Raw genomic sequence first — 12178 nt, 5'->3', positions numbered from 1 at the left:
CCATTAAGTCTCATCGAATTTCCTGCACCCACGACTTAGCATTAAATTGTAAAAAAAAAAAAAGGGGTGAGTTATAACAGAGGAAATAAAATCAATTATAGCGAATGAATTGTTTTTACCTCTGTCATCTGAAAATTATCTCCAGAGGTGAATAGAGTTGACCTATAGTATTAAAAAAAAAAAAGAAAAGTCAAAAGTACGGCATCGTAGTGACGGGATCAACGCGTCCAAACTTCTGCCAGAGATTAATTGGAAAGTGGTCGACCCGAAGCAGAGAGGGATTTTTGATTGGAGAAGCTTTAGTGTTCACAGTGGAGGATTTTAGAGGAGTTCAGAGGCTGTGGAAATGCTGTTGGGTCTGTGTATTCAGCAGGACACACCTTTGACGCTGTAATGGGCGGTCAGTGTACCTTTTTAAAAATTACGGGGATTGGATTTGCAAGTGACTGAATGGCGCGTAAATTCGTGCATGGCTTGCTTCACTGTGCACTCTGATCAAAGCTTTTCTTACTGTGAATATCCATTTGCCTGTTTCTGAATCCTGTCCATTAATTTATCTGTCTGTCATCCAGTCCCTTCTTGCTGCAACAGGAACGTAGGAGGCAGGGCTGGGTTATTCTGTCCCGGCAATTAAGACAAAGATTACAAGCCTCACTCTCCCCTGTGTATGATTAAATGAGCAACAACACCAACCACCCCTTAGACAGAAACCCTTATAGGCTACATCCGGTTGGAGCATCCTCACTGGACCACCCAACGCAATAAATGGCGTCCAGGAATACATGGAACCATTTGACTTGTCACTCACTGCAGAGTCACCTAGAGGTAGCATTACATCGAGTGAGTGGATCGTTGAAAGGCTGGGTGATGATAGTGACGATAATTTTGTTATATCAAGTATCTGACAGCTTCAGATCACAAATATAAGGCTAGAGAATGTCACTTGTTGATCTGAGTTATTAAAAAAGAAAAGATGGTCTATGTTAGTGCCTCTCAATTACAATTAGGTCATTAAAACAGATATTATCCTTTGCTACACCACACTTCCCCCAGAACACTACTCACAACAGTCGACGTTACAGCCAGGTCCCTAGTTCCTAAACAGCTTGGTGAATACAGCCAAAAGGGAAGCAGACTTTATCTAGCAGTCTGATCGGCCCGAGAGATTTCACAGTGGAAAATTACTTACGGCTAGTCACTGTCCTCACTTTTTTTTCGAGAGGTTGATTTAGAAGTTCAAAATCAGGGTCATTGTTGTAATCATGTGTTGCTGCATTTTTATATTATTTCCAGTTCGTTTCACACACGTTAGTAGTAGTAGTAGTAGTGGTGGTGGTAGTGGTGAAATATGATGGTGGTGGTGGTGGTGGTGATGATGGTAATGGTGGTGGTGGTGGTAGTAATAGTAGCAGTAGTAGTAGTAGTTGTGGTGGTGGTGATGGTGAAATGATAATGATGGTGGTGGTGGTGATGGTGGAAAATGGTGGTGGTGGTGGTAGAAATAGTAGCAGTAGTAGTAACGCTAGTAGTAGTAGTAGTAAACTGCAGCCCCAAACTCATCTGAATGTGAACCCAGTTGACTACAGGCTGAAGTTGTCCTCCTCTTGCAGCCCACCAACCTCCTTTTGTGAGGTATGCAGTGAAATGAGGAATGTTTGTACAACCAGGCAGTGGAGTCGCAGGGTTGTATCAGTGCCACCGCATGAAGGCATCCCTCATTTACACCACACATGGATTAACAACACTATACAATTTCCCTTCGTCTAAATGTGACCTAATAAACTACTCCTTGACCCATGACATCTGTGACCTAATGCTACAAGCTGTCCTCTAAGCCTGCCAGCCTGAGAGGTCACTGATTCACCATGACCTGAGACGCTACATGTTATCCCCTAAAGCAAGTCATCCTGGGTCAAGTGAGGTCATTGACTTACCATCAGCGGAGGTGGCGAGGCGGAGGTGGTCGGGGTACTGGTCAATGAGTCGTTTAATGAGGTCAATCTGCTCTATGGTCAACTGCACCGCGTTCAGATCCTGCGACTCACACGGCACGTAGCTCACCCAGAACTGCGGACACCAGGCAGGGCGTTGGTACAGGCAGGTAGGTTCATAAAGGTAGGTTAGGTTAATGATGCGGGAACTATCTAGCTATCTATTGTCAGACGCCTTAATCCCGTAAGGGGTGGCCACAAACAAATAGCCTCCATGTCGCCCTGTCCTCCGCTTTTTCACTGTCCTGCTCCCAGCTCACACACCTCCTCTCTCATATACCTCTCCACTCCATCCCTCCACCTCATCCTTGGCCTCCCCCTCCCTCTTCCCCTCCACCTCACTCACATATACTCTCCTCGTTAGTCTCTCACTCTCCATCCTCTCCACATGGCCAAACCACTTCAAATAACTTGGTAAATAACTCAGCTAGAACTGTCTATATCAGGCAGGGGTTGGGGTAGGCTAAATTGGAACAGGCGAGGTTAGACACAGAGTACTTTAGGTTAAATTGATTGGTTAGGTTTGTGACTTAGAAGCTCTTAAGGCCAACAGCTCACCGGAAACTGTAGATACCAGGTCAGGGTAGTTCAGGTGAGAGTTGGCTAAGTTAGGGAAAGTTTAGTTACATTAGGCTGGTTAGAAAAGAAACATTAGGTTAGCGTTGGTTAAGTTAGGTACAGATTAGTCAGGTTACGTTGGTCAGGACAGGTATAATTTGGTTCAAGTAGGGTAGGTCGGTTTTAATTTGGTTTAGCTTAGGGTTTGTTAAGTTAGGTTGGTAGGTTAGACAAGTTTAGGGTAGGGCTAAGTTAGACTAGTGTTTCAGGAGCCAACAGGTTATATAAACTATTCAAAGTTGTGGACAGGAGGCGAAGTTTGGCTATCACGGGGCTAGATTAGGCTGGCATATGTTGGCTGCCTGAACATGAATTTTACACACAACTGTGCAGAGAAGGCCAGACGTATTCAGTTAGTTTACCTGAGCTTAAGTTTGATTAGACTGGATCACAGAGGGGAATCTCACGGCAGATGGCAAACTTAGATAAACAGTGACAATCATGGAACAAGAAAATTCAGTCACTCAGTGTATGGAATTGTTACATAAAAAGGAGGAATTTCATTTTCTTTTTTCTTTTTACACAGAACTGATGAACCACTAGCAAGCTTCATTCACTTTCAGTTTTTCTCACACAGCCAAACTTAGGGGCATGTTACTACTTGCCCTAACAACCATATCCACATCCACACTCATCACACTCCTATTCCCACCCAAACCCACACTCATCCTACTTCCACACCCTCACCCAGCATGCATCCACACCCACACCCGCACCCGTATCCACCCTAACAACCATATCCACATCCACACTCAGCGTACTCGTATTCCCACACCCAAACCCACACTCATCATAATTCCACACCCTCTCCCAGCATGCACCCACACCCACACCCGTATCCACCCTAACAACCATATCCACATCCATACTCAGCATACTCCTATTCCCACACCCATCATACTTCCATACCCTCTCCCAGCATGCCTCCACACCCACACCCGCATCCATATCCACCCTGCTCCCATACCTTCATCCACACCCACCTTCAGGACCTCCCCACACCCACCTGCGCCCCCACCATGCCTTCCCTGAGCCGTGGCAGGTCGGTGTGGGACCAGGACGATCGAGACCACGGCCGAAGCTTCTTAAGTTCGGCCGTGAAGTTGAAGCTGTGCAGTTTGTTGTGCATGAACTTCCTGATGTTCCACGGGAGGTCATTGTGCCTGTACATGAACAACAAGGGTATTACATTAAGAACAGACGAGGCTTGTGGCTAGTGTCTCTTTATCTCAGTCTTTTTCAACCGAGAACTAAAAATAGAGACGTGGATTTGTAAAACGACGATTGCGAGGGGTTATCAGGGTATTATTTGCTGTCAGCGCTGTTTGTCAATCACGGCTGTTGTTGCTGTTGCTCTACGCCGATCTGTCTAACCGATCGTACCCATCGCCCACACGTAAGCAGCCCCTTCATCCCATGTCAGTTGCGGCTATGTTTGTGATTTTTCTCTTACTCACAGAATACAGATTACAGCTCAAGCATGTTTCTAGCTCTCCTCACAGACAGTTTAGTAGTAGTAGTAGTAGTAGTAGTAGTAGTAGCAGAAGTAGTAGTAGTAGAAAGTAGTAGTAGTCGTAGTAGTAGTGATGGTGATACGTAGCATCTATATCCTTTCTCTGTCACCCTCTTTACTTCAGATTTCCTGGCAAACTTCACAATATTTTCAGTAGTTACCTTTTCAGTTCCGCGTGTATGTGAGGAAGAAGGCAGCGTTAGGGAAAAAATATATTGGTATACTTTCCAGGCTTAAAAAAAAAAAAAAAAAAAAAAAAAAAGGCTCCATCGTTCTCAAGAGGTTAGGAAAAAGAGCAAACTAGATGAGTGGATGGAGAGGGCTTACTTCCCCCCCCCACCCCTCCTCTCACTCCCCCCTCTCCCACATCAATATTCCAGACAATAAAGCCGCTTCTTTCTATAGAGGAGGGCTGGTGTGGGAGGAAGACTGGTGTAGGAGACTGGTGTGGGAGGGACTGGAATAGGAGACTGGTGTAGAAGGGAGACTGGTGTGGGAGGGAGACTTATACAGGTGTGGGGTAACAGCATCCATCTTAACCTCAAGGGGTAAAGTATACACAACACAATGAAGGGAGAATTACAACCAACAGCCGAGTGGTGAAATTACTTAAAATATTCTGAACAGTAAAGTGATATACCTACAAAAACCTGGAAGTTAAAATACACAAAATAAACTGAAAAGGACTCCACACCCTGAAATGCAAGGTTTAATGTGAGAGGCGTAAAGATGTGTGAGGTCGCCTTACTCAACATACGAGGAAAAGGAACCACATAGAAGCCCCTATTTTTCTCAGGTGTCAATTCGCACTTAGGTTTCCGGCCACATGACTCACTACTGGGCTATGTTCGTGGTTTTGCCCCCAGATTAAGGACGAAAGACACTCTGGCGGTATAAACATGAACCACAATGGCCGCGTGGTTCTTCTATTCACCCATTGAGGAACGCTGTGATGGGAGGTGATAGTGGTGATATTTTTTTGTCAGGGATGTGTTTTAAGTTGGCACGCCGTTTTTCATGTATATTTTAATTTGGGGAAATGGGAAATCAGCTTCACAGTGTCAATGAGAGTGTGAATGGGCATATTTCTGTAAAGCCCTGAGGAATTAACGGGGAGAGAGAGAGAGAGAGAGAGAGAGAGAGATTCAGTAATGGTTGGGGCAGAATGTGGGAAAAGCATCCACTGCAGAGAAGGGTCCCGTTTATATTCGATGTGTCACCAAGCAGACTGCCTCAGAAATACCCTCAGGAAGTCTGCTTGGCCACACGTCCACTAAAACAGGTCCCTTGTTTGCCCCTGGTGTTTTTCCCGCACAACCAGGAGTTTCTGTATCGGCACCACAGCGTCGGAGTTGTTGGCACTCACCCGTCGAGGAGCGGTGTGTCCCTGAGGATGGTTCTGGCGGTGGCGAGGCGCTGGTGGAGGGCGGCCTTGGGGTCCACTCTGAGGGCCAGCGGCAGGGACACCCCCACCCCTGCCACACCCGCCAGCACCAGCACCAGACACATGCCACCCCACACCTGCGCCGGCACATCCACACCTGTGGCAGAGATATGGATTGGCACATCCACAGCGAGAAAGATAGATAGATAGATAGACAGACAGATGGAGACAGAGATCCACACACACACACACACACGACACTTACATTTAATTTAATGCATTACCATCTCTCGTAATGCTAATTAAAAAACTATTTTAAGGGGGCGCTCACCATCCACTCACTTGATGTAGTGTTGCTCTCAGGTGTCTGCCCTTTCCTCTCCTCTATCCTTCTTTCCTTCCATCCTCTTCTGTCTTTCTTTCCTTCATTCTTTCCTCTTCCTTATGCCTATGGGTGACTCTACACTGAGTGACCAGCCAAATGATTTCCTGTACACCAGGAAACCATTTACTACGCTGGGTGGTAACCATATAACCAAATTATGGCGCGTGGTAGTTTAGTGGGTAATTAAGGCGCTCCAATCCGACTGAGCCGGTGAAGGTTTATATCAAAGGGGTGGTTGGGGTTTACTGCTCACGTAATGCCACTCAGGGATGATTGAGGCTGGTCACTCTCATCTTAAATGTCAGGACCACCTTGCCTAGCCCCGAGCTCCCACGCTTCTCATGGGGCAGTGTAGGATTGGATGATGGATGGATAGAATCAATAATCCACACACAGACACACACAGATAATATATATATATATATATATATATATATATATATATATATATATATATATATATATATATATATATATATATATATATATATATATACACACACACAGACACACATGTATCTTTAATTGTTTATCTATCTCTCCATCTATCTATCTATAATGGAGGTAAGTAGACAGATGGATAATAACTGAAGTATTACACGTCATCATAACACGATGCCCACAGGAAGCTATGTTTAATTTTAATAGTAATGAATACCTTACCTTTAACCGGAGCTGCAGTGGCTCGGTGGTTATAGTACTCACTTCGATGCTGGTGCTCCGAGTCTAGAGTAACACCCCACGCCGTGACTGTTATATTAAGCTGGCAATAGTATTATGTCCTTTGATGTGCTGGCGTATGTTCGCAGCCTGTCGGTTCCAGTACTGAGGTATAAAGACTCTGACACACACACACACACACACACACACACACACACACACACACACACACACACACACATACACACACAGCCAGTACAGCACTTCATTTCTGACACGCATTACTCGTCCAACATACACTCTTCCTCATTCGTACTTCGCCAGGTTTAGAAGAGTTAATTCTGACTATCACTCTCCCCCCAAAGTGTAGGTCCAATCCTTTAGTGGCGTAGTGTAGACCAATACAGACATCTTTACCTGGGATATTGTTTTCCCTTTTAATGCCACAAATATTACGTATTCCACCTGTGTGTGGACCACAACACCTGTTAAGTTTAGTAAAGATGCGGCTCATTACCTGTCTTTACCTGAAGGAACAAGGTGCTCTGTGGTAATTAGGGAATGCAAGGTGTTTAAAGCTGTGTTGACCTTTTTCATGGTAAAGTGCCGTGTAATGATATAACAAAAGGTGAAGAGTGACGATAGCAAACTTCGTCCAAGCAAAGAATTTATCATCATCTTTTTAAAAACATGTATTACTTTAAATGAACTAAGGTGTGAAATATAAATATATATATATATATATATATATATATATATATATATATATATATATATATATATATATATATATATATATATATATATATATATATATATAAATATATATATATAAAATTAGTAAAAAAAACAAACAATAATCGCGTTGTGTGTCGGCGCATTTTTCGTATTCTAATTAGCACACAAGAGTAAGGTAAAACAAAGAGAAGACATTCCCCTGGCAAGAGCGATTGTTCAGAGCAAACAAAGAAAACCTGAAAAAAAAAAAAGGAAGAACACTAGAATGATGAGCAGAAAAAATCTCCCCCACCCAGCGCTGTTGTTCCGGGAAATGAGGATCCGGAAAATGGTTAAGCTTACAGAGCGAAATCCACTCCCAAGGGGGCTAATTACTGTCACCTAAATTCTTATAAATACATCTGGAAAAGTTGTGAATTAGGGAGATCCAGCCTGAAAAAGGATCCAAGTCGGGCCGAAACTGTTGTATCTACCCAGAGTACAGTCGCAGTCGGGAATATCGCTTCACTTTTAAGGCGAGCATTTATGAAACGTTTACACATTATCCTGAAAATTTTGCTGTTTTCCGAAGAGCGCATCACTGAGTTTCAAAAGTTTATGTTCAGTCTCCCGTTATTTATCGTAATGAAGAGGGTCAATATTAGTGTCTGCAATAGTACTTTTCCAAATGTGGACAAAAAATTCCAGGCTTTGTTAATATTACAAAAACACTGAAAATTTAAGCATCGAATATCTTTAGCTGAGACTGACCACCAACGCATTTAATATCAACGTCAAGGCATAGGTATTTTCTCGTGTGATACCGCTTATCGCGCAAGAAGTTCATATCACTAGTACCCCTTTAACCTGGTCATATTTACGTCGTCACTTGTTTCATATGCAGAACAGATGTGATGTATCTGGTGATCCTATGAGCTGGATTTAGAGTATCATGTTATTTCAAACGCCACCTTCTCTGTCTCTAACATATACAGTATACACAAGGAGTGCTCGAAAAATGCCAAATCTAGGAATAGACTCATTGTTATATGGCTTCAACTCCCTGAATACAGTGCATTTTTTGTCTACTATATTCTTCCTATTTCCAGACGATTTTGACAAGTTTGAAAAAAAATAATGGCTAAAAACAGTCTTCTTTTACCTCCTCCCAAACATGATTTCTCTTCCTAAGCTGAGAAAATAATCCAAAGGTAGGGCGAATCAGATGAAAGATGCTATGGAACTGAAGGCGTAAGGATAACAAATGCTATAAAAACAACCTTCAGGATTTTAGTCATTTCATTGATTTTAAGTGATCCATCTGTTGCTCTCCTCAGTAATGCAATATCAACTCGCTCAAAGGCTGGATATTTTTACCTGCGTTGGGCTGATGCACTCAACGTTACACAGTGGATGTTATGCTATCATTCCATGTCTACTGACTAATGGAAAATTTGGTTAGAGATGAGGAAAGTGGTGAAAAGTTTACACACCCCTCATATCACCACAGTTTACACTTATATACATTACACTGCCACACCTCACACCGCCACACCTCATACTGCCACACCTCACCTTGCTACACTCGCACTGCCACACTTCACCTTGACACACACACACACACACACACACACACACACACACACACACACACACACACACACATGCCATATCTCCCACTTCCACTCCTCCGTCCCCCCACCTAATCCCAGTAATACACAATACAGGGGGAGACTCAAACAAACTTCACAACTGGGATGGGTGAGACATTACCAGAGTCAGCGAAGGTGTGTTACTCGCAGGTCATATTCTTACCTAACCAGCCACCTGTAATGAGAGAGAGACAGCAATATTAGAAAAACAGCAGGGACACCTAGGAGATGAAAGAAAGAAAGAAGATGATAAAGACTAAGACTAAAACGAAGTAATAATAATAATATAATAATAATAATAATAATAAGAAGAAGAAGAAAGATGGTGAAGAGGAAGAGAGATGAAGAGGAAGAAAGAAGAAGAAGATGAGGATGAGGATGAGGAGGAAGAGGAGGAGGAGGAGGAGCAGGAAGGAGAAAGTGAAAAAGATGAGGAAGAAGAATGATGATGAAGAAGAAGAAGAAGAGGAAGAAGGAGAAGAAGATAAAGACTAAGAAGAAGAAGAAGAAGAAGAAGAAGAACTATGAAGAAGAAAAAATATGATGAAGAAGAAAAAGATGATGCGGAAGAAGAAGAAGAAGAAGATGATGATGATGATGATGATGATGATGAAGGAGAAGAGCATAAAGACTAAGACAAAGACTAAGAAGAAGACGAAGAAAATGAAGTTTGAAAAAGAAGAAGAAGAGGAAGAAGAAGAAGAAGAAGAAGAAAGAAGAAGAAGAAGAAAATATGAAGAAGAAGAAAAAGATGAAGAAGAGGAATAAGAGGAGGAGGAGGAGGAGGAGGAGGAGGAGGAGGAGGAGGAAGAAGAAGAAAGAAGAAGACGAAGAAAATATAAAGAAGAAAGAAGAAAAGCATAATAAAGTAGTGAGTCGTGAACTGGAAGAACGTGAATACTACATCCTTGTACTGAAAGGGTTTAGGACCTGATAAATAAAAGGGACAAACCATTATCTTAAATTCCAACTGTGTGTGTGTGTGTGTGTGTGTGTGTGTGTGTGTGTGTGTGTGTGTGTGTGTGTGTGTGTACACTTTGGGGTAAACGATTTGGTGTGTGTGTGTGTGTGTGTAATCATGTGTACACCTTTAAGTGACTCTACGGTACACTTAATTGTCAAGGCAGATTTTTTTCTTGCATCCAGGGAGGCACTTACTACGCTGGGTGGTAATCATATAACCAGTGGAGGCCTGGTAGTCTAGTGGGTTGAGGCACTCCAGTCGGATATAGCCCATGCAGGTTTACGCACAAATGTTGGATGGGGAATACTGCTCACATAATGCCGCTCAGGGAAGGGGGAATGGTCAGTCTCGCCTTAAATATCAGCACTAAGCATCGTTTGGGGTCACTACTGTTTTGATGGTTCAACAAATGAGTGGATGGTACAAAGATAGACCTTCAATGGGCAGTAATAATTATCTACAAGACGGAACACACCAGGGAGTGCAATATCTGTGACCTATGATGGATTTAAGGGAAGAAATATTTGACCTTGCCCTGTGACCCTACCTTTCGAGCGATTGTCTTCCAACTCGACTTACTTCATTCTTGCCTAACCCTCAACCATTCCACTAAGTTCTGGCCAAATCGGATCAAAACCTCTACAGCTGACCTTGTCCCTTGACCTCTTGTTCTAAAAAAGAATTCCTTATCCTTGGCCGACCCTTAATCCTTCCACTAAATCAAATTCAAGTCGATTCTCTCTCTCTCTCTCTCTCTCTCTCTCTCACACACACACACACACACACACACACACACACACGGTTGAACTCTGACCTTGCCCAGTGACTTCCTCTGCTGACTGTTTTTAAAATGGAATCCCTTTGTTCTTGTCTTATCCTCAACCCTTTCATCAAGTTTTATCTAATTCGGATCATACTTGCATAAGCTGCCATGTGACCTTAACCTTTGACCTTTCCCACTGTCTTGACCTTTGACTTAGTGTTCTCAAAATCGAATCCCTTCATCCTTGCCTTACCGTGCAACGATTAGTTTGAATAATAATAATAATATTAATAATAATAATAATAATAATAATAATAATAATAATAATATTAAATGTTTAAGGCGACCTCTTCATGTGACCTTGACTTTTGATCTATTACTCTTAAAAACAGTAAGTCAGTCCCTTGGGTGACCGTCAACACTTCCGCCAAGTTTGACAAGTTTGGCACAGATCGGATCAAAATTATATCAGTTATTTTGTTAACGCACAGACACACATGGATTGAACTTTGATCTTGCCCTTTAAGTTATTCTCAAAATCAAATCCTTTCTATCTTCCCTTACCCTCAGCCCTTGGACCAAGTTTGGTATGAATCGGATCAAAGCTATATCTGTTGACCTTGCTGAATGACCTTGACTTATAACCTTTCCTTATTAAAAACTGCAGGTCAGACTGATCGTCAACCGTTCCACCAAGTTTGGTTCAAGTCGGCTTAAAATATTCGTTAATTATTTCGTTAACACACACACACACACACACACACACACACACACACACACACACACACACACACGCGCGCGCGCAACCACGTACAGCAAAGTATTACACCCTGCAAACCGCGTGTGTATGGTGTAACGAGTAATGTAAGTGATTGTATCCTTTTGATGGCAGAATATGCAGTATGGGATTCTCTTCGTATGCGGTGTGTTCCACGTCTATAGCCAGTCTGGTCAATGCAGGTTCCATCAGGCCTCGGGTAGCGTGCACCAGAACACCGGGGCTTGTGATATGGATATGAGCACAGACGCGCCCACGACAGGACTGAGGGAATGCAATATCGGAGTGAGTGCAGTGCTGAGCTGTGTGCAGAGTGGCTTTGCAGAAACACAGTTGCAATTTATTTTTCTGTACAAAGCAACTCAATTTCCTCATCTAAATAAATGATGCAAAATATGTTGATAGCAGAGGGGTCTAAGTACCATGAAGAGAATGTTCAATTAATGCAAAATAAATGCCTAAGGGTAATATGCTACGAAGCCTCTCATCTCACCTACAACTCCAGAGGTCCAAAATTGTTACTGTGTTACGTTTTACAGTCTAAGTTATCTTTAGTCTCGCATGGGTTAACAGGCAGCTGGTTAATTTAGGGTTAATTACTCAGAGATGTAGTAAGAATTCTCCTGTTGTTATCCGCATTGTTGTGAGGATCAAGACAGGGAGGGGTATTTATATCTGACACGCTTGTTAGTGCTGTAAAGATTTAATAACCAAGGCAAAATTTCTGTGTATAGCTCATAGTGTAGTTGGAAG

General features: G+C 42.8%; 1 protein-coding gene across 1 annotated transcript in view; it reads right to left on the bottom strand.

Annotated features, from left to right (window-relative positions):
* The window catches only part of LOC145398639 (dipeptidase 1-like), a 57523-nt gene that overhangs the window by 25134 nt on the left and 20211 nt on the right, over positions 1 to 12178 (bottom strand). The window contains exons 5-7 of the mRNA XM_080271443.1: positions 5489 to 5663; positions 3616 to 3772; positions 1935 to 2067 (exon numbers count right to left, since the gene is read on the bottom strand). Of these exons, the coding sequence (XP_080127569.1) occupies positions 1935 to 2067; positions 3616 to 3772; positions 5489 to 5663 (465 nt within the window). The remainder of the gene's footprint in view (positions 1 to 1934; positions 2068 to 3615; positions 3773 to 5488; positions 5664 to 12178) is intronic.

Source organism: Coenobita brevimanus, chromosome 46 (genome assembly GCF_032717465.1).
Source record: "Coenobita brevimanus isolate Jiangsu-jjx chromosome 46, ASM3271746v2, whole genome shotgun sequence".
Taxonomy (NCBI): domain Eukaryota; kingdom Metazoa; phylum Arthropoda; class Malacostraca; order Decapoda; family Coenobitidae; genus Coenobita; species Coenobita brevimanus.
Note: the sequence above shows the minus strand (reverse complement) of the source record. Positions and strands in the feature narration are given on the sequence as shown.